Source organism: Myxine glutinosa, chromosome 10 (genome assembly GCF_964187855.1).
Source record: "Myxine glutinosa chromosome 10, kmMyxGlut1.1, whole genome shotgun sequence".
Taxonomy (NCBI): Eukaryota; Metazoa; Chordata; class Myxini; order Myxiniformes; family Myxinidae; genus Myxine; species Myxine glutinosa.
Genome location: NC_136270.1, coordinates 133,377,722 through 133,400,877, shown reverse-complemented (window position 1 = coordinate 133,400,877; position 23,156 = coordinate 133,377,722). Strand labels below are relative to the sequence as shown.

At 46.7% G+C, this 23,156-nt stretch overlaps 1 protein-coding gene across 2 annotated transcripts in view; it reads left to right on the top strand.

Moving 5' to 3' along the window:
* The window catches only part of CPSF1 (cleavage and polyadenylation specific factor 1), a 146,949-nt gene that overhangs the window by 89,147 nt on the left and 34,646 nt on the right, over positions 1–23,156 (top strand). For both annotated transcript variants that reach the window (XM_068126028.2, XM_068126027.2), the window contains 7 exons: positions 4,668–4,807; positions 5,090–5,264; positions 7,732–7,923; positions 8,020–8,109; positions 9,804–9,941; positions 10,131–10,283; positions 12,300–12,416. In XM_068126028.2, coding sequence (XP_067982129.1) covers positions 4,668–4,807; positions 5,090–5,264; positions 7,732–7,923; positions 8,020–8,109; positions 9,804–9,941; positions 10,131–10,283; positions 12,300–12,416 — 1,005 coding nt within the window. The remainder of the gene's footprint in view (positions 1–4,667; positions 4,808–5,089; positions 5,265–7,731; positions 7,924–8,019; positions 8,110–9,803; positions 9,942–10,130; positions 10,284–12,299; positions 12,417–23,156) is intronic.

Genomic DNA, 23,156 nt, shown 5'->3' with positions numbered 1-23,156 from the left:
TGCCGTTGATCCCTTGACAATCGTGGCACGTTGATTGAAATGCCCATTTTGCACTGGCCTTTTTAAAGCCAATATCAAGACATCACGTGCAGCTCTTTAAAATCATCCCGTACCCCTTGGCTAATCACTGACAGTCAAAACGGCTGTTCAACAGCTGTGCTATGAAGTGACCATTGAAGGTTCAAGTGACCATCCGTGACCGTTTTGTCTGACAGTGAGGACACTATTGTCCACAAATAAGTTCACACATTTACTACACGCAGTGTTATTGTTGATATTTAAAGGTTTCAAAGGTGGTAAGTTTCTTTTGCGTTTCAGTATATAAAAGAAAGTTTTTGTTTGTTTGTTTGTTACTTGCAAAATCGAAGATTTTCAAGTATTTTGGTCGGTTGCGTTTGTGGTTCTGTCTGTCTGTCTGTTTGCTTGTTTGTCACTCTACAGGTCACAATTTTCAACCGATCTTCACGAAACTTCACCAAATGGTAGAATTGGTCAAAAGAAAGAAGCCTATTGTAGTCGGGCAGATAGGTGTAACAATTGTGGGTTTATACGTACAAGCATGAAATTTGGCACAGTCATAGATAATAGTCTAATGAATAATTCCAGATATGGACCCACCGCGAAAACGTCCTATGGTAGCCGTGGCGGCCATTTTACAAAATGGCCGCTTTTAGTCTAGTAGCTAGATAGGGGTCTCGTGCACCCCCCCGAAATATACTTCTCATTGGTGTCTATAGATAGGAAAAAATGTGTAGAAAATGATTTGCTATGTTAAATAGTTAAAAAAATGTCCCACGTATCATTTTTATGCAAATTAGTGCAAATTAGCAAATTAAATAAAGTGCAAATTAGCAAATTAATTAAAGTTTTTATTTATTTATTGCAACTTGTTATCGTATCTTATCTTTTTTTTCAGTTGGTGTTTCGAACAGCGAAATGTCTAAGAGTTATCAGCTAGTGGATCCACTGCAACCTGGACAATCAAAGGCGCAGGTACAGACGGATTGGAACAAGTGCGTTTTGTGCCAAAAAATCACACGAGAAAGTTTGCAATGCCCAGCAGAATCAAAACGGCACGATGTTGGAGTTGGTTATTCTACCATTGCCTTCAACATCAGACGTTTCAATGAACTTCACGAATTACCGATGCCACTAGAATTAGGACGCCTTGATGACGGGAATGGCATTGAAGCTACGTTTCTGGAGAACAATGCCAAGTGGCACAAATCTTGCCATACAAAATTCAATAATATAAAACTACAACGAGCAGAAAAAAGGAAATGCACACAGGGTTGCGACCCTGATGCTACTCCATCCAAGAAATACACTCGTCAAGTCGCTCATCATGAAGTGGCAGCATCGGATGTCTGTTTTTTATGCGAAGATGTGTCAACTTCCGAACCACTCCGTGAGGCATCAACTTTTCGTCTAGACTCAGTGCTCGAGCGGTTCACCATTCTTCTCTACGATCGCACCAGCAATCTCGTCAACATAGACGAAGCTCAACAGGCACTCTTCACGAAGAAAGGACGAGCCATGCAAGCTATTCCTCCTACCAGAGGAGCCCTGGTACAACAAATCAAGAGGGCTGTGTACACGGGTGGCCACTGCTGGGGAAACATGCTCAAGGTTGTTATGGATCTGCCCTCACCTGGGGATTGGGGATGGATCGATCCCCACAACTGGAAACCCCTGTGGTCCATGCTTCCTGAAGCCAGCATTTCATCAAGGGAGCTGATTTGTTGTAAATGCAAAAAGGGTTGCAAGGGACGATGCAAGTGCAAACAAGCTAGTTTGAAATGTACCGCTTTGTGCCAGTGTGGTGGAGAAAATTGTGACGTATAAACAAGATCAAACTGGAACTATCTAGTAATATAAGTTACCGTTACAGTGCTTGGTGGGTTAATTGATATTGCTGGAAACACAAATGCAAATTGTGGTCATTTGGAGAATACAATTATGGCATATATGTGTATCTAGAGTCATTTCATTAGAACATAAAGAAGCATTTGTGTCGTCCGGTAAAAAATAATCGCGATCAAAACGGCCATTTTGTAAAATGGCCGCCATGGCTACCATAGGACGTTTTCGCGGTGGGTCCATATCTGGAATTATTCATTAGATTATTATCTATGACTGTGCCAAATTTCATGCTTGTACGTCTAAACCCACAATTCTTATGATGGATACACCTATCTGCCTGACTATTGTTTTTGGGGTCAAAAGGTCAAAAGGTCAACATATGCCAAATGTCACCAACTTTGCCAAATTTCTAAAATCCTCAATTTTCATCCGATTGACTTGAAATTTAAATAGGATTTACATATCAGCTAACTGAATTCAACCAGCAACTATTTTTGAGATCAGCATGGGCCTAAAGGTCAACAATGGCCAAAGGTTAGCCACTTTTTTCAAACTTCTAAAATCCTCAATTTTCATCCGATTGACTTGAAATTTGAAGAGGACTTACATATCTGGTCACTGAATTGAACCACCAAGTATTCTTGAGGTCAACATAGGCCAAGTTTCTAAAATCCTCAATTTTCATCCAATTGATTTGAAATTTGAAGAGGACTTGCATATCTGGTCACTGAATTCAACCACCAAGTATTATTGAGGTCAACATAGGCCAAAAGGTCAACATAGGCCAAGTTTCAAAAATACTCAATTTTCATCCACTTGACTTGAAAATTGAAGAGCATTTGCACATTGAGTCACTAAATAGGGAAACGAACTATTTTTGAGGTCAAAGGTCAACTCAGGGTCAACCTTCCAAAATCAGCATTTTTCATCTGAAAAATCGTCACTTTTCTTCCTATTGACCCGAGCTTTCATCAAGATTGTCAATTTTAATCTTGATGAAATGGAGAATTTGCTGTGTCAATGGAATTTTTTTTCTTGGGGGGGGGGGGGGGAGGAGGGGGGGGAGGGCGGATTTTGCAAGTATCGTGCTCCGTATGACGTCTTCTTGTTTGTTTGTTTGTTTGTTTGTTTGTTTGTCTGCATGCGCTAATCTCCTGAACGTTGAACAGTGAAAGATAGGAGGAAACCTCTAAGACAAAAAATGTTGGGACTGGCCCCGGGAAGGTTATAGGCTAGGTGGCGAGGCCGGTTGAGGCCACCTCGGCCGGGCTGGGCCCATTTCGCAATTAAAAGCTGGGCTGAATTATAGTAGTCAATCTTCTACGGCCACGAGTAAAAGCTGAATTATAGTAGTAAATTCATTCAAAAAGAACTAAAAATGTCGGGACGGACCCTGGAAAGGTTATAGGCTAGGTGGCGAGGCCGGTCGAGGCGGCCTCGGCCAGGCTGGGCCCATTTCGCAATTAAAAGCTGAGCTGAATTATAGGAGTCAATCTGCTACTGCCGTGAGTAAAAGCTGAATTATAGTAGTAAATTCATTCAAAAAGAACCCGGGCAACGCCGGGTGCATTCGGCTAGTACATAAATCATTATATTTAAATTGATATATGTGGGAAAATTACATACCCAGAACAGGAATCAAACCCAGGTCCTCTGCTGATCCGTACCGATGCTCTGCCATTTGAGCTATCTGAGCGACCCTGACTGAGCATGCAATTTTCCCACACATATGATTGCCACTCTCTGTCAATGCTTCCGGGGCACTCGCTGCCAACCATAGGAGCACCAATGGCCTGAACACAAGAGGGTCTTCCTCCAATGGGGGGACAAATTCATGTCCTCTTTTATAAACACCACTGGGGGTGTTTCAATGCAATTATATAAATGAGCAGGTACAATGATGGTAAAGTAATGGTAAATATGATAAAGGTAAAGATGATGGTAAAGATGGCAGAGCACTGGTACGGTTCACCAGAGGACCTGGGTTCGATTCCCAGTCTGGGCGTGTAATTTTCCCATGTATGTCGATTGATATTTACAATCCTGTTCATTTATATATTTGTATCAATACACCCCCAGTGGTGTTTATAATATAAATGTTTTGATTTTTGACGTCTTTTGATGTTTTGGACAATTGATGAAGTTGTGTGGAACGTGAATACAGGAAGCTGCGCATTGGTGAAAACATGTTTTGAATGTTTGTTATAACCAGGGTGCCTGATACAGATTTCCGACTGCATATGTGAACATGCAATATTTAAGATATGCACTGCACCACTTGTAAACTGTCTATAAATGGTAAATGTTTATGACTTCCTACCACGAACACATCGTTCGTAAACAACACAAGCCCACAGCCACTTTAATCATACCGTCATAAAATGGAGAAACACCCACTCCCTTAGGGAGTGATCATGCCGTGCAAGATCATCTAACATCCCAATCGTTGTCTTCTGTCACGTGACCCTTCGTAATCGGAGGGAGGGTGCATCAGCTGACCTTTGTTTAAGGATATTTGCACTTACGGACATTTGCAAACAGTTTTATGATTTTTTTCCCCCTGAGATATTTGGCCTTGAGTTACATTATTACAGTATACAAAATTCCAACATTATAGCATACCTAGAAAGTACCAAACATTTGTATGAGTGAGCCAGGCAGTTGTTAGAAATATATATATTATATATATGTGTACACACACACACACGCACACACACACACACACGCACACACACACACACACACACACACACGTTGCTCCAATGCATTGAACTGAACAATAATGCCATTGCTTTGTGGATCAGATGGTGCGAATTCAGACACTGTGTGTGTACCGTGATATGAGTGGGCTGTTCTGCACGGAGAGTCCAACTCAGGGTCGTGCACGTGATGAACCCTCAAGAGAGAGCCAGACGGATGATGACCTGTTCATTACAGAGCCAAGGTGTCCTTTCCTCACAGAATAAAGTATCATTGATCCTCATTTATTTTGGAGTCTTCATTGCCATCCTTCCGCTTTATTCATTTTTATCAATGTCATTGCGTAGTCGTAGTTTTGCTTGTACCTGATGCTGACTATGTGCCATAGGTGAGCTTCATAGATACAGTCCTGCCAGAGTATTTTGTATTTTATCAGTCTTGCACATTAGCATTTTGTACATTCATGCAGGAGGTACTGTTGTATTCTGGGTAATCCGTGGATGTACATTGTGTTTCTTCTGTACAGTACGGTCGACGATGAGGAAGAGTTGCTGTATGGCGAGTCATGTCCTGTATTCGGGCAAATCAGGAAAGAGGAAGTTGCGCGCTCAACCTCCAAGCCACCTCCAGATATCCCAAGCGCATCACCAAGTCAGCCAACCCATTGGTGTTTGTTGGTCCGTGAGAATGGCAACATGGAGGTAACTGTGGCCTGTCACTGTTGTGAATAACATATCGAATCAAGTATTGTTCATTTTAAATAATGTATATGAATGGAGACCAATGTCTCTCAACAATTTATTCAGCGGAGCTTCCTTTTCACCATTACAAGCTTCCTTTTCACAGGAATGTGATTCTTCACCATATGCACGGATTTCTATGTTCACTTCAAACTAAACCTATGTTCCGTTATTGTCCGTCTGTCTGTGTGTATGTGATAGGTTGTCATTACCGCAATAACTTAACGGCTGAAGGGATCTAAGTCAAACTTGGTACAAATATGTATGATTATGTAAAGATGATGCGATTATGCGGTCAAGAGGTCAAAGGTCCGAGGTCATGTCAGGTAAATATGTGATACTTATGAACAGTTGAAGGGATTTAAATCAAACTTGGTGCAAGTATGTATAAACCTCTGTCAGTGTGTTCATCCATGATAGATTATTTGTTACTAAAAAGTCATAGGTCAAAGGTTACATGAAAACTTCTGTTAATGTGATATCATTGGCTATGGGATTTGAACTAAGTACACGTACCATGATCCATATTGTTGTGGTTTTGGGAAACCACTAATAAGTAATGGCAACCACCATACAGGTCCCTTAGAATAGTTATTTTATAGCAGACCATTGCCTTAGTCCCTTCCCCTTATATGGGTTAGTATGTCGTTATGCGTTGGAGATGGGGAGCGAGGCCCTCTACTCGTAAGGGGATAATTTGCCAGGCAGTGCATGCAGGCTCAAAAGCACACCAGCCAAGTGCATGATCTAATTTACCTGTCGCAATGGTGTCCACAAGATGAGGCAGCCTTATGTCCCATAGGGGCCATGGAACATCACAATAATAGTCCCTTCGCCAAAGAGTGTCATGGTAAAAGTCCCTTCGAGAGGGCTTGTGGGGGCAGAGTAACAAACTCCACCAATCGGAGCCCGGAAAACACCCTCAAATAGCCCCCACCCTCTCTAGGGCCAGGTAGAAAGGCTTTGGACGTTGTTCGCTCTGCACGTGTTTTTTTCGCTCTCTGTGCACGTGGCCTGCCGGCCGGTCTCTCTCTCTGCTCCCTCTCGCTGCACGTGTGCACGACGGACTCTCTTTCTGCACAAGGCCATGACTTGATTCTCTTTCTGCTGCCTTGGACTTTGTTCTCCCTGCACGTGCCTGCATGACGCTCTCTGCTGGATAGAAAGGCCTTCGACTTTGTTCTCCCTGCATGTGCCTGCATGACGCTCTCTGCTAGATAGAAAGGCCTGGACTTTGTTCTCTCTGCACGTGCCTGCTCTCTGCCTGCCGGTTGCACTCTGCAAGTGTTCATCGGACTCTCTATGCTCTGCACGTGTGCATGATTCGTACTATTTTTCAGCACGAGATCACGACGTGCTTTCTCTCCACGTGTCCCTGGCACTCTTACCTGCACGGTTCCCGACACAACAAGGTCCTGGTAAAATCGTAACCATTTTGCTAACAGGATCCCAACGTTCGTTCCCCTCCCCTCCCCCATGAATGTATGCTGGGCGCCCTTGTGTTTATTCATAGTAATCATCATAAGCATAGAAAAAGCTAAGTTTCTGCCTCTTGTCCTTTTTCTATCCTTTCAATAAGTTTCGCCGAAAATATTTGTAAACGAATCAAATTGTTAAACTTTTCCTTTCCCTCTGTCCGTGAATGTCTTTTCCATTGGTCCGCCATTGCTCGCACCGTAACAAATACACTGCCTGGCAAATTATCCCCTTATGAGTGGAGGCCCTAGCTCCCCATCTCCAATGCATAACGACATATTAACCCAGAGTAGTGATCGGCCATAACAAAATTAGCATTGGCCAGGCAGATACCAACGGTTGCTCGGCCGTCTAAATTTCCATCCAGGAACAAAAGAAAGTGGTACACTGCCTGCGGGTACGTTCCCCAATTGAAACCGTCACGTGGTACAGATAAGCGGTGTCAGACGATTGGACCCTGCTATCACGCAGCGGACCAATTGGCATTCGTAGTTGCTGGTTCGCAACCTGCCGAGTACGAAGTTATTCGTGCATGGCAGCCGCAGATCTGGTAAGTCGGGAGGGAATGGAGGCTAACCCCCTCGTAGTAGACCCCGAACCCCAGGCTATAACAATATGTAAAAAATAGATATTGAGGTCAAATAGTTTTGAGATTTTAGGTCAAAGTTAGAGTAAGCAAAGGCGTAATGTGGGTGGAAGCAGATATGTCGACGTCGCGACGTCAAATTACGTCTCGTTTCTTCCTCTTCTTATTTTCTGTGTTGTATAACTTATGAGCTTTCTTTTTATTGTGCCATATAAATGATCACCATTGAGACCAAAGGGAAGTGTGTGTCACCGGACTGCAGGATGGTTTTGCTGTTATGCAACAACTATGGCATTGTTGTGGAATAAAAAAAAAATTGATGTGGATTGCACCAAAATCAAACGATGGGTTTTATGGTTCCCGTAGATATACAGGCTTCCAGATTGGCGACTCATCTTCATGGCGAAGAATTTCCCAGCTGGACAGCGTGTCCTGATGGACAGCTCTTCTGGCCTCGAAATCAAGAAGGATGAGTGTGGAAGGCAGGTTGAGGTCCTCAGGGTGCACGAGATCATGCTTGTTGGTCTGGGCCACAAGAAGTCTCGGCCCTTCCTCCTGGTACGTAATCCCAGTGAGTGGGAGTCGATCACTTCAATGCTACCGAGGCCTTGCTCGTGGAATTTACACAAAGGTTGAATTTTATTTTCACTCCAGGCCAATGTAGAACAAGAGTTGCTCATTTACGAAGCATTTCCTTATGACTCGACACCCGCCCACAACAATCTCAGAGTTCGGTTTAAAAAGGTACGTGTTCCATATAATCTATTTTCTGAATATTTTACCTGCACTGTTTGGGGCATTTATACTTGGCAACACAGACCGGTAACACTCATCGATTTTGTATGCTACCCATTGATTGATCACAACTCCCAGAGTTACCAGAAATGGACCCATTCTCTCGACGTCACTGAGCATAATGTTATGAAAATCGTGCTTTTTGTGTGTATCTTTGTTAAGTGACATGTTTTACTAATTAGTTTTGATAATTCCATTGAGAATGCAAATATTACAATATTGGGCCGTACATGGTAGGTTTTACCTGGCTATCAGGTGGTATTTAATTTTGTCGGCCATTAGTACACTTTTCACCACCACCTGCATTTCCTGTCAAGCTACATGTGTGCTTGACATTTTACGATACATGTACAATTGTACATGCCCACTTGCTATGGCTGGTTCAAATGAGCCGTTGCTTCATCCAACACACCGATTGGTGGGTTCGTTTGAACGGGCATGGAGGGGAGGAGTCTACGACAGTCGAGAGCAGAATGGTCGAGCTTTCGGAGCTGGTTTATCTAACAGTCATAGAACTCTGAAACACGTGCTCAGTCCTGCATGCGGCTGAAAGAGAGTCGGTGGTTTTGGTTTTGTGGTGTTTTTGTCTCTCCTCATGGGTGTGAAATTCGACCGGGCCATTTTTACATGCTCCGGACACCCACGGACATGCTTCGGCTTGTGGCTACTAGACAGTACTACCACAACAGACCTTTGTTTGCTTTGAACCTTGGGAAATGGAGAAGCAAAGTATACAGGTGGTGGTGAGGTGTATTCAGCAGATGATGATACACATGCTCTGTTAAATGGAAAAGCAACATAGCATGCATGATAGACATGAAGGGACGGCATAAAGTAAAGAGAGGCTGCCCTTGTGTTCGTCAATTATGTTTTGCTCTGGACTTTGTGTGGCTTTAATAAATGAGCTCAAATATGAACCAGAAAAAAATGTGCAAATATGTGTATCATGTGTGTTCTCACTGGTGTGCTGAAGGAAGTTCCTCAATGTCGTGAGTCACTAGTGTTCTGCTTTGATGTCTATCACTCCATGTATTTCTTTTTTACACGGTCTAAGGCTCATGCCACCCCATCTCCCTCTTCATACCTGCTTCTTTGCTTGTCTGGCCAGTGGTTGTATTTTGTGCTGCTTTGATTCTCCGCCATTTTGTTCAAACGCCACTCATCTCACATTCCATATGACTTCCTTCACAAAGCCCTCTCTCTGCAGCTAGTCCCGCTATTCTTTCACCTTTTGTAGAAATTTTTTTCCCCATGAAATTGCCTTTGCCCTGCACTCTACCTGCATGTTTAAGTGACATTGCTCACCTTGTACAGTATATAAATTGCAACCTGCCTCGTGTAAATGCATTTGATACACGGTTTGGGAGCGATGCAGAGACTGACGCCTGTATTTTAGCGCGAGTCTGTCCCACCAAATACTTATTAGGTTTCTCTTCTTCAAATGCATATCAAATTAAATCACAGGGATTGCAAAATGCACCGACAAACTATTGGGTAAGCTATATTGAACATGCAGATTGGTTTCTGGTCGAGCATTTTGAACGGCGTGGCCCTCTTCGTGTGTGAATGGATTTGTGATGAACGTTTTTGTCTGCGTACAAACGAGTTGATGGAAGAGCGTGGTTTCTACTCTTGATGAGCAGATCCAGCACAACGTTTTGCTGCGTGAAAAGCGAAGCCGCTTCGGCGTGCGTAAGATACCCATGCCTGCTGAAGAGCCGTCAGGACGTGGACACGTCTGTCACTTCCGATACTTTGACGACATCGCTGGCTATGCCGGGGTGAGTGGGCCTCGTTCAATGCTTTGCATTGACAGGAAGAGGTAGTCGTACCTGTCGGGTACTTGAGAAAATCCTGCTTAGTGGGGATTCTTTGAGATTTAAACAGATTTATTCGAAAGAGCGGCCTGTCTCTCTCGTGTCTTCCGTGCGCCGGTGATGTTTGAGGACTTCGTGTTATTTCTTTTGCAGGTGTTCATTTGTGGTCCCTGCCCTTACTGGCTCTTCATGACATCTCGTGGTGCTCTACGTACTCACCCCATGACTGTCGATGGGTCGGTTGATTCTTTTGCTCCTTTCCACAACATCAACTGTCCTAAGGGCTTTCTGTACTTCAACAAGCAGGTGTGTGCATTTAAAGATGGAAAAGGTATGGCAAAGAAGGAATTTTGCTTGTGATGTCACTTCCAGTGTGGGCCATCTTCTGTGTAGAAAAGAGTGAGACACTTGCTCTAACTGCAAAATGGATGTCCACATACACTTAGTCAGGTGTAATACCTATAACAGGGCAGAACCGAAACAACCACAACCGTGAACTTAAAGAACTCGTACCCTGCAGAACTGCCGGAGGGCTGTAATTGGCAGGATTAGCAAAAGAATGGTGGGCTGGTGGCTTTTTGGCTGAAAATGCCAAAGAATGGTGGCTGGAGGTATATAGATTTGGCGTTTAACTTTGAACCAGAGATTTAAATATTTTATCAATATTCTACCTTCATGCCTTTGTTGATCATAATCCCGATTGATTTAAAAACGTTCCGATTTTAAGTGAACTTTTGAGTCTGGTTCTCGAACAGTTTGCAGTGGGAGGATGGTCCGGGAGGGGGGTGGGGGAGCAATGACAGTAATCCATCCAACCATTGTAGAGAAATAGATATCCTTGCACCATTGGAAGTAAGAGGAGCTTACATTGGAGAAGTAAGAAGAGTTTATACACCTTAGGAGAATCGTCTTTGGCAAACATTGAGCCAATGCTGGTTTCAGTGAGGGTAGAAATTGAATAACTCCACTCTGTAAATACAACTGTCTAGATATCATACAGACAGGGATGTGACAAATTCTTCCACATAGAGCCCCCGTCCACCCCACCCCACCACTCCCTCCAGTGTTATAACTTGTATGACATTGAACACCTCTCCCCCCCCCCCCCCCAAAACACCCCCGGCCCCCCTCAGTGTTATAACATAGCATTCCTAGCCACCAGAAGCCCCTGGAATAACTCGGTGTGCAAGTAATTTCTCGAAGGAGGCAGCCTTTCACCTGTATCAAACTATTATCTCAAATCCATCTTGTTCACACTCTCTCCTGTATCTCTGCATCTTCCCTACCCTTCATTCTTACCACCCATATCCCATGTTTGTCCGTTTCCGTCTATTTTGTCCCTCAGCCCTGCTGTTTGCATTCCCCCCATTTCTCTATACCGTTCATTTTATTATGTTGCGTCTTCATCCGTTCTGTGTTATAGCTCTTCCATGAGCCTTGACTTTGTATACACAAAAACCTCTTGTTTTTTTAGTTTCGCTTGACCTTACTCAAGACTTTGGGAGGGTTGCCAGGTTTGCCTTTGATATGTGAAAGATTTTGAGGATTAATCATCGGTATTTAAATGCATGGGTTTCTCCCTGTATTGCCTGCTGACGCTGGTGCTGGTTCTTATTTGTGTGTGTACACGGGCAATATTATGTGTTGATGAACACTTTCCCACATAGGTGGACAATGATTCATCGGGTGCCCTCTAAGCGCCACTTTGTTGCTCGAAGACAGTCTGGTTGTTCCATTGATACCCCAGGAAGCAAGCAGTCCCCTGGGTCGATGGCACGGCCACTGACAGACCGGTTGATGAGGCAATTTCACGAGTGGAGGAGGGTGGAGGGTGTAATGGCAGACAGAAAGACGTCAAGGAAATTGAAACAGAAAGTCTTGGTGACTTGTGTGACACCTGCCCTGCCATACCTTTGTAGTCTCCAAATGGTGGTTCTGACAGAGAGAGGTTGCAGGTCTGCCAGAACAAATAGGTCAGGAGGATTGCAGGATCGAAGAAGGTGGATAGAATAATTGATTAACTGAGGGGGGAGATCGGTGTGAGGAAGAGATTGATGGGTAGATTGGTAAAAATCCGGCTCAAGTGGGCTGGACACTTGGTACAGATGGAGGAAGACAGAATGGCAAAGAGAGCAGATAGGGTTGAGTTAGCAGGAAACGAGGTGTACCACGACTTTGATGGAAGATTGTATGACCCCCCCCCCCCCCCCCAGCCTAATCCCGATTCCTATTTCGTCAAAGTGCATAATCGATGCCATCAGTTAGAATGTGCACCGACCGTACACTCATTCTCTTCTCGTGCTTTGTTTTGCTCACAAAAAGGGGGACCTGCGGATCGGAGTCCTACCAACACACCTCTCCTACGACGCATCATGGCCTGTACGGAAAATCCCTCTTCGCTGCACACCCCATTCAATCGCCTACCATGTGGAAGCAAAGGTCAGGCCTTATTTCCATGGATGTAGATGAAGGAAGTCGTGCTTTTTCTGTAACTGTAAGCTTGCTCATACATACAATGTTGTGATAAAAAAATTATTTGCATGAAGAAAGTAATAAAAACACAAATATCGTCTTTATTTTGACTTTGCCCAGCATCCATCAGTCTAAAGTGTAAGGGTGGTTTTATATGCTGATGCAATTTTGTCATCCATTTTACATATAAAGCATGGGCCATACGCCTTGTTGCTCAATTTAAATGTATTTATTGTGTATACAGTTCCTTCCATAAGTATTGGAACAGTGAAGTCAAATTTGTTGTTACTGCCATATACTCAAGAAATTTGGATTTGAGATCAAAAGATGAATACGAGGCAGAAGTACAGAATGTCAGATTTTATTTCTTGGTATTTCTATTTATATATGTTTTACCATTGCAGAACAACAGCACTTTCCACATTCAGCCCCCCCCCCCCCCCCAATTTATGTGAGCATAAGTATTGGAACAGATTAAGATAAAGTAAATTAAAGTAGTATAAAACTTAGCATTTGGTTGCATATTCCTTGTAATAACTGCATCGACCCTGTGACCCATCGACGTCACCAAACTCTTGGTGTCTTCCTTTGAGATGCTTTGCTCAGCCTTCACTGCAGCCATTTTCAGTTGTTGTTTGTTTTGGGAGTTTCTGACTTTAGTCTGCTCTTCAGTAATTGAAATGCATGCTCAGTTGGATTTAAATCAGGAGATTGACATGGCCAGTCTAAAACCTTCCACTTTTTTTTCCTCCGATGACCTTGGTTGCGTTGGCAGTGTGTTTTGGGTCTTTGTTTTGCTGCATGGTGAAGTGCCACCCAATGAGTTTGGAGACATTTTCTTGTACATATGCAGACAAAATGTTTCTGTACACTTCCGAATTCATTCTGCTGTTGCCATTATGAGTTACATCATCAATAAAGATGAGTGAGACGGTTCCAGAGATAGCCATGCAAGCCCAGGGCATGACATGACTACCACCATGCATCACACATGAGGTAGCATGTTTTAGATCATATGCAGCTCCTTCCTTTCTCCACACTTTGACCTTTCCATCATTATGGTAAAGGTTTATCTTGGTCTCATCTGTCCATAAAACTTTGTTCCAGAACTCACTAGCTCACCTCTGTACTTCTTCGCAAATTATAATCTGGCCTTTCTATTTTTGGTTCTGATTTTTGGTTTGCATCTTGCGGTGTAGCATTTGTAATTCTGCTGTCAATGTCTTCCGCGAAAGGTAGATTGCGATACATTCACCCCTGCACTCCAGAGGTTGTTGGTGATGTCACTGACACTTGTTTTCAGGGTTTTTCTTCACAGCTCTGATGATTTTTCTGTCATCAGCTGCATCAACTGTCAAGGCATAATCAAGCCTTAATTGGAGACCTTCCTGAATGTGTAAAAACCTGAACAATAATGAACTTGAACAATAAATGCAACAATGCAAAATGCAACCTCTGGCGAGTGTAATCAGGAGATTACCAAGGCGTTTTGGAGCGCAATGTTGAACCCAGTGTCAGAAAGCTGGGTCTCTGTCGAAGGTCATGAGTCTTGCAGCAGGACAATGACCCCAATCACACTTCAAAAAGCACCCAGGAATGGTTCAAGACAAAACGCTGGACTGTCCTGAAGTGGCCAGCAATGAGTCCAGATTTAAATCCCATTGAACACCTGTGGGGAGATCTGAAAACAGCAGTTGGGAGAAGGCACTCTTCAAATCTGGGAGGACTGGAGCAGTTTGCACAAGAAGAATGGGACAAACTGCCACTAGAGACGTGGAGGAAGCTCATTCATGGCTATGGGAAGTGCTTGACTGCAGTTATTTTGTCCAAAGGCCGTGCTACCAAATATTAAGTCTCAGGTGTCAATAATTTTGTCAATGCCATATCTTTTTATTTTCTGATTTAAATTCTGTAATATAATATATTGTTGCGAATATGGAATTTGGCCTCCATATCCGCTTGTAAATATTCCCCTATCTTCTCCGATACTCCCCAACTCTCCCCTTACCCCATTCCCTAGTCCCATTGTCTGTAAACAACACCCATTAGAGCCGATCTTCCCCTTCATTCCCCCATTAAATGTCGTGCCCAGGTCCCCCGCACCACACGTAGACAATTATAGGACATCTTGCTAGTTATTCTTAATCTATGTCAGTTAAGGACTTGTTTCCATTAATTATGACTCTTCGTTGCACCAGAATGTGATGATATGGCACCAGTAGGAGTTTAGGACCTTCCCATACCTCCCCGCATCTCTTCCCATCATCTCAAGCTCCAACAACAACCACAACAACAGCGGCTATGCGTCCTCACTCCGGCTCGGTTGGCCGCCATTGAACATGTGCTCGACGGGGTTACCCAGAAGGGGGCTCCCAGTCGGCCCCTCGTCAAGGGCGGAGCCGGTAACCCCCGCACCCAATGAGAAGCCATGGGCCGATGCCATATGGGGCGGAGCTAACGAGCGAGGGCGTGACTCCCCGCCGGATATACGCGGCCCCGCGCCGGACGTGACGTCAGATGCGCCCCGAGCTTGGAAGGACAAGACGCCACCCTCCCGAGCGCTGAGCGACCTCCCCGGCATCTCCACCAAAGACGCCACCCTCCCGAGCGCTGAGCGACCTCCCCGGCATCTCCACCAGAGTCGCGACCCACGAGCGCTGAGCGACCTCCCCGCATCTGCTGGACACCACCGTACGCGATTCTGTCCCTGAGCCAGGTGCACCTGAGCCATCGACTGCCGCTTTCCTGGCCATCAAACCCCGTGTGAGTGAGCCTTGTCCCGTTTATCTGTGGTCTGTCTAGGGTTAATATAAGAGTGTGTTTAAGTGCCCACCTTCCTATGTTTCCCTCTTGTCCCTGTAATCTAAACCTTCCGCAATTGTAATAACAACCTTTGAGAACCGTATCCCTGGTGTCGTATTGTGTGATTGTAACCCAGCCGGGTGTCTTCTTTTTCTTTCCTATTGAGCCAGCATAGCGCGGCTTCGTCGACGTTCGAGTACAATCGGGTAACTTGTACGGATACGGCGGCCATCCCGCTCGGCCCACCATACCATCAAAGTCGTATCTGTAACAATTGGTGTCGGGAGTGAGATTCGAGGCCCGACCAAATTTTGAAGAAAAAAAAAAAACGAATAGAGGAAAAAAAAAAATTTGGTCAAAATTTGGAGCGGCCGAAATTTGTTTTGTTTTACGAAACTCGAATTTTGCAAGTCGCGCTATGGCGGATCAAGACGGCTGGGGTCCGGTAAAGGAGAGTGAGGTAGGGTCGGTCCAGGACCAAATTGAGGGACATGAGGAGAGCGAAGCAGTGAGGGCGGCAGGTTCGCAAAATAGCGCCGTCACGCACGAAGTAGCGGGCGCGCAAAATGGCGCGCTCGCTCACGTGGTTGAAGGGTCCCAAAATAGCGTCGCCGCGGAGGGCGAGCCTGCGGTGGCGGCTGGGGACGCTGGGCAAACCGGGTTTGACCTCAGATTATTCTTGACCCAACTGAATGCAAAAATGGATAGGATGGAGGGCCAAATGAGGGTTGATAGTGGGCGATTAGAGGGCCAAATGGGGGTAATGGGAAACCAAATGGGGGTAATGAGGGACGAAGCGAGGGCTCAGAGTGAGCAAATGGGGGTAATGAGGGACGAAGCGAGGGGTACCAGTGAGGGATTAGACAATAATTTTAAGGGATTAGACAATAATTTTAAGGGATTAGACATGAAATTTGGGAAATTAGACGATAGATTAGGGGAAATACAGGAGGGGTTAACGGGGGTAGAAAACAGAATGGCCGCTCAAGAGAATCAAATGGAAGGGATGCAAAAAGGGTTAGAGGGGTTAGAAAACACCATGGAAGGCAAATTGAGGGACATGAGGGACCAAGCGGAAAGGGAAGTTAACCAAATGGGGCAGCAGATAGAGGGGGTCAGAATGGGGGTAGAAACCAAACTGGATGCTCACAGGGAGGAAATGGAGCAGATGAGGGTGGCATCTGGGCAGGAGATGCAAGTGATGGGAGAGGAGATCAGAAGAGGAGTGAGTGAGGAGGTCGGAGGAGTGCGCGAGGAGGTGAGGCACTGTGAGGAGCACATGGAAAAGGAGGTGAGAAAGGCGACTGTAAAGTTACAAGGGGGCATAGAGGACCTGACGCAAGAGGTGGAGCAGCTGACGGTGGGACAGACGGAGTTAGTGGAGCAGGTTCAAAGGAACACTGCGGTATTAGGAGGTTTAAAAGCGACACAAAACGACATAAAAAACGACTTAATAGCGACAAAGAGGGAATGTCAGATGGTACGTGAGGGACTGACAACGAGGTTGGACGAGGTGATAGAGGTAATGGAGACGAAGGACCGGCGGGTGAGGACGCACCTGGAAACGGTCAAGGTAGCCTTAGAGGATGAGCTTGAGGAGACGTACCGGGGAATAAAAGAGGTGAGGCACAAATTAGAAGAAGTGGAAGAAGGGGTGAGCGAAATTAAGAAGCGACGGAGAGGGGATAACAAGGAGATAAAAGAGGAGATAAAAGAATTGGTCCAAAGTCTGTGTTTGGATCGTGATGTGCTCATTAACCGGATGAGGGATTCGCAGGTGATGGAGGAGAAGCGAAGAGGAAGAGGACCCGGTGTAAGTGGTGACCAATATGGTCGTGCGTATGAAGCGCCAGGGGATTTAATAAGCTTGGGGGTCGAGATAGACCCGGGTGTTCGTGAGAGGCCGTTGGTGAAGTGTGCGACAGGTCTGGTGTGCGAAAGAGGAGGTGTGCAAGAAAGTCCGACTCTGGGGTGTGTGAGGAAAAAGTGCGTGCCAAGGAGTGAGTGTGCTGGCGAGAGTGAGTCGGTCGTAGCGCGTGTGCGAGGGAGCACGTGGAAGCGCGGTGTGGTGAGTGTTACAGAGGGTGTAACGGGAGAGTGTGCGCGAGAAAGGTGTGTGACGGACAGGTGCATGAGGAAAGAGTGCGCTGTCAGAAGTAAGGAAGAGTGTCCACCTGTGGTGAGTGTTACAGAGGGTGTAACGGGAGAGTGTGCGCGAGAAAGGTGTGTGACGGACAGGTGCATGGGGAAAGAGTGTGCTGTCAAGAGTAAGGGTGAGTGCGCTGTCAGGAATGGAGGTGAAAGTAGTGAGAGTGACATGGAGCGTGAGTTAGTTGTGACAGGTGAGCGAGGATGTACACCTGGGATGGAAGGATGCACACCTGGAATGGTAGAGCGTGAGTGGGAATGCACGCTGGAGTTGGTGGTGAGGCACGTGGTTGGGTGTGCGAATGAGAGCACACCTGTGATTGTCACAGAGGAGGTGACCGAGGAGGGGGCGCGAAGAGGTGTATTGGTGAGGTGTGCGAGCAACGAATGTGTGCCAAAGTGTTCGGTGGTCAGGTGTGTGACCAAGGCTGTGAGTGGAATGGGTGTACCTGGGTGTGTAAGGAACGGTACAAGGAGAATGGGAACAGCTGCATGTATGAGCAAGGAACGGGCTGCGGGGTGTAAGCATGCAGGTGAAGCATCGATGTTACACGGGTTAAAGGTCAGGTCGACTTTTAGCCGAAGCGGGCCCTCGGTGCGTGCCGGGCTTCGCGTGCCGCGAGAACCAGCGGGGATCCGAGCCACGGCGGGTTCGAAAGAACCGCCGTGCGCGATCCACGCTGGGCCTCGCTTTGAACGGCCACGTCCGTGCTCCACCAGGCGGAGCGGGCGGCAGGATAGGAAGGGTCGTTATGGCGACCACGTTTTGTTGAGACGTGCCGGCAGGTCGAGATCGGGACATTGGATGGCTCCACGCCGAGGTGATGCGTGGGATCTCGGCCCGGGTAAGCCCCCGTCCCTGCACCGAGTGCCGGACGCATCCAGCCGCTGGCACAAAACAACCAGCATCCATTGTTTGGCTTTACGAAGCCGGGCTTTGGACAGGAATTGGCGCACCGAGAGGTATTAGTGAGTCGACTGGGTGATGAGGTTAGTGTTTTGGACCCAAAATTAGAGAAAAACAAAATTTGGTGATTGGCAAAGGATTGGCAGTAGTGATTGGCAGATGATGAGTAGGATTGGCAAATTTTTGATTTGTTGAAATTTGACGTGCAAAATTGATAGTGAGAGACCCCCGATGTGGTGGGATGGCAAATCCACCATCCTTCCCATGTGGGGCAAATGCGCTATAGTTTATGGGGTGTATGGCAGTGAAAACTAGCCCGGGTGGGTTAGGATATGGTGTGTAGGGATCTAGCGAGGATTGACATTAGGTGACGATAAGGTTAGTTAGTGACTGATACCTGTAGTGGGGACGCAGGTAGATTAGTGTGGATGATAATGACGTGGGAGCGCAATAGTTTAAAGGGACGACTGGGAAGCGCAAGTTTCAGAAGGGAGTAGTTAGCTGAGATGATGCCGTGTGAGTGAGAATTGAACAGGTGTGATTGCACAGGTGTGCAACTGGACAGGTGTGATTGCACAGGTGTGCAACTGGACAGGTGTGTGGAGCAGTGTATGAGTAGTGAGTGAGTGGATCAGCGCGAATGCGCTTGGGGAGAGAAGGGTGCAGGTGGCACCAGGTGTGAGAGCACAGGTGTGCAGGTACAGGTGTGTGGAGAGAGTTGGAGTGAGTGGTACGGAGTGGTGTGCATGGTGCGAAGGTGTGGATGGGGGAAGAGTGGACCCCTTTCACGAGCACCCGGGGCGGGTAGTGTAAGTGTTAGGTAGAGGGTGCAGGTAAATTGTGGTTGGATATTGGCATTTGTGGTGCGGTTGCAGAATGGTGTTGTGAATGGGTGCATTAGTGTTGTGGAAATGGCGGGGCGTGTAGCCTGTTAGTGTGTGTAGTTGGTTGGGCACTCCACCACTGTGAGGATGTCGGCCAGGTGAGGCCGCAGGTGGGCTCTGGGAGCCGGTAGAGTTGTGGATGGGGCCCGAGGATCCGGAGGATGGACCCGGGTAGCCCAGTGCCAGAGAGGGCACCGAGTGGGGAGAGTGCCAGAGGGCCTTCCCCAGGTAGTTAGGTTAGGGCAAGGAGCAGGTAAGCTCGGAGGCAACTGCAGTGGTGGAGGTGTGCAGGTGGGTAGACCCACTGGGAGAGGTACACGCCGCAGCCCAGAAATTGTGCGAGGGCACCGGGAGATGAATCGGGGGAGTGAGACCCCAAATTGAAGAGCACCACAGTTTGGCCAATGGGAATTGGTTTTTAGAACCCATAGCGTAAGAGGACCAATGGTTTGGCCGGAGAAAGACCCCGGGTAGTGTAAAGTTGTTAAAGTCATTTAGGAAATAGTTAGGATTGAAGAACCTGTCGCACCATACGCAGCCACTTACCTGTGGTGATGATGATGACTCCACACCTGTGTTTTCTTTGTTTTGTTGCAGGAGATGAATCGCTGTGTGGATTTGTGAGACGCATCACGACGTGGATGAGACATTGGGGTGATTCCATCTCTCCCTCCCTAGGAGGGACTGATGATGAATTGGTAATGGCAAATTTTGATGTTGAGTTGAAAATGGCAAATTTTGATGAGAGTTGAAAATGGCAAATTTGATTGGTTAGGAGGGAGAGAAGACGAATTTGGTATATGGGAGGAACGGGGAAGACAGTAGGGATGTTTGTTGATTTGTAAAGTAGATGTTTATGAGTAGGGTTGTGTTTTGTGGATGCAGTAAGGGGTAAGGGAGGGGCCATGTAGGTTACCTGGTGGGGGGGGCGTACGATAGGAACGTACCTGTCTCACCTGGTTCCCATGTGCCCCCAGTGTGCATTACCTTATATTGCGTGCACTTTTGCGCCCTTACCACCTTACTCACTTGTCTGCTTCCTTTGTCTCCCACCTCCGAGGATCTGGCTTTGGGGTAGAGAGAGAGGAGAGAGAGGTGCTGGCTGCGCAGTTGTGGGCCTGCACTTTCGCTGTTCGCTGCCTGGATCGGTACACCATATGGACCGCAATGTTTGTGGCCACCCACAATGGACCGCAGTTCGTTTGCGGCCAAGCACCACCCGGGGATGGACCTATGGATCAACGTGGCACCTATGCCATACAGGTGAACCACTAATAATTAACACCACCAAGTGCACCACAAGAAGAGCAAGAGACACCTGCAGGGTTAGGGGTTGTTGAAGTTATTTTTATTCCAATGAACAATGGTGACTGCACCGATTGGTGGTGGGGTGGTGCTGTTGGTGCTCGGGAAAGGGTGCTCTGCACGTTATTAAAGGCCGTCGGCCACAGAGCACTCGTGGGTTGGTGTATCGATGTTGGCAAGCGCGCTCTCTCTCTATGCATAACATCTGCATGTGTTCCTCCAAAAACAGGTCCTGGATCGTAGTGTAAATAGCAGCGTAGTCTTGTAAATAATGCTCCCTACCGGCTGTATGTTTAGTTTGAGAATTCTTTCCGGATTCGGTTATCCTGTGGGTGTGTTTCTGTGAGGAGAAGGGTGCAACGTCGCAGGGGGACATATTTACTCATTTGTGAATATCTGTAAAACTGTCGCACTCAGGGTAGAGTTAATAGTAGAGGGAACTACATTGCGTGCCACACTAAAGTAGGTAAAAATTTATCGGGTCGGGACGCCCCGAGGGTAGAGAAGGGTGCAATGTTGCGAATATGGAATTTGGCCTCCATATCCGCTTGTAAATATTCCCCTATCTTCTCCGATACTCCCCAACTCTCCCCTTACCCCATTCCCTAGTCCCATTGTCTGTAAACAACACCCATTAGAGCCGATCTTCCCCTTCATTCCCCCATTAAATGTCGTGCCCAGGTCCCCCGCACCACACGTAGACAATTATAGGACATCTTGCTAGTTATTCTTAATCTATGTCAGTTAAGGACTTGTTTCCATTAATTATGACTCTTCGTTGCACCAGAATGTGATGATATGGCACCAGTAGGAGTTTAGGACCTTCCCATACCTCCCCGCATCTCTTCCCATCATCTCAAGCTCCAACAACAACCACAACAACAGCGGCTATGCGTCCTCACTCCGGCTCGGTTGGCCGCCATTGAACATGTGCTCGACGGGGTTACCCAGAAGGGGGCTCCCAGTCGGCCCCTCGTCAAGGGCGGAGCCGGTAACCCCCGCACCCAATGAGAAGCCATGGGCCGATGCCATATGGGGCGGAGCTAACGAGCGAGGGCGTGACTCCCCGCCGGATATACGCGGCCCCGCGCCGGACGTGACGTCAGATGCGCCCCGAGCTTGGAAGGACAAGACGCCACCCTCCCGAGCGCTGAGCGACCTCCCCGGCATCTCCACCAAAGACGCCACCCTCCCGAGCGCTGAGCGACCTCCCCGGCATCTCCACCAGAGTCGCGACCCACGAGCGCTGAGCGACCTCCCCGCATCTGCTGGACACCACCGTACGCGATTCTGTCCCTGAGCCAGGTGCACCTGAGCCATCGACTGCCGCTTTCCTGGCCATCAAACCCCGTGTGAGTGAGCCTTGTCCCGTTTATCTGTGGTCTGTCTAGGGTTAATATAAGAGTGTGTTTAAGTGCCCACCTTCCTATGTTTCCCTCTTGTCCCTGTAATCTAAACCTTCCGCAATTGTAATAACAACCTTTGAGAACCGTATCCCTGGTGTCGTATTGTGTGATTGTAACCCAGCCGGGTGTCTTCTCTTTCCTATTGAGCCAGCGTAGCGCGATTAGTTAACATTCGGGCACAATCGGGTAACTTGTACGGATACGGCGGCCATCCCGCTCGGCCCACCATACCATCAAAGTCGTATCTGTAACAATATTTAACAGTTCTGTAATATTAACAGTGAAATAAGGAATTGTGGAGACCAAACACTCTTGCCAATTTCAACTTATTTTTAGAGAAAATTGTGAGTTTTTTGAAAAACGTGCAAGGGTGCCAATATTTTTGACCACGACTGTATACTCCAATAACTGGCGTGTCCTCAGTCCAAGTTCTTTACCCCAGTGGTGAAGCGACTTTTTTGGACAGTTTCAGACCGACCGAGGGACCCTCTCGATGACCTCAGGAGTTCTCAATGAAAGGTGTCCATAATGAGTTGGTCTCTCCGTTGATTTTGGGTTATGTTGTGCACAGTTCCTTGCTCTCGAAATTTATTCGTCCATTTGAATATTCTCTCTTTGCAAGGGGTGTCTCTGCAGTTAATGTTTCTCTTCAACTTTGAGTTTGGATGAAGGATTGCGTTTTGATGTAGGATTCTACATAAAAAGCCGTTTTTTATTTGTCCAGGGCATCGTTTCCTACAGAACCTCAGCTATGATTATCTGAAATAAGAGAGAAAAACAACAGAAAATAAATGAATGGTGAATAAATCTGAGGGTTTTTTTATTTTTATTTTTGGCACACCCGGAACGTGAAGCATTTATCATTTAATAACAATAATTCCATCATCAACCATTCAAGTGAATTAATTTTCTCAATTTAGCTTCCCTCCACTCCCATGCCTGGTGTTGGCTTAGCGGTTAGGGTGCCGGCTTGGGATCCTAGGATCCTGGGTTCGAATCCCGGTCGATCGCTGAATTAACGCCAGGGGGGTTGACTCAGCCTGTCATCCTTCCGAGGTCGGCAAATTGAGTACCAGCTTGCTGGGATGAATGATCCCGGTGTGTACCCCGGTTTAGAATAGGTACACCATATCCCTGCGCATCGTAAGAGGCGACTAAGGGTTGGCGTCAGGAAGGGCATCCGGCCATAAAAACATTGCCTCAAACAGGGAACCATGATTGTCATGGGGCCCGCAAGGCTAACCCCCGCTCAAGC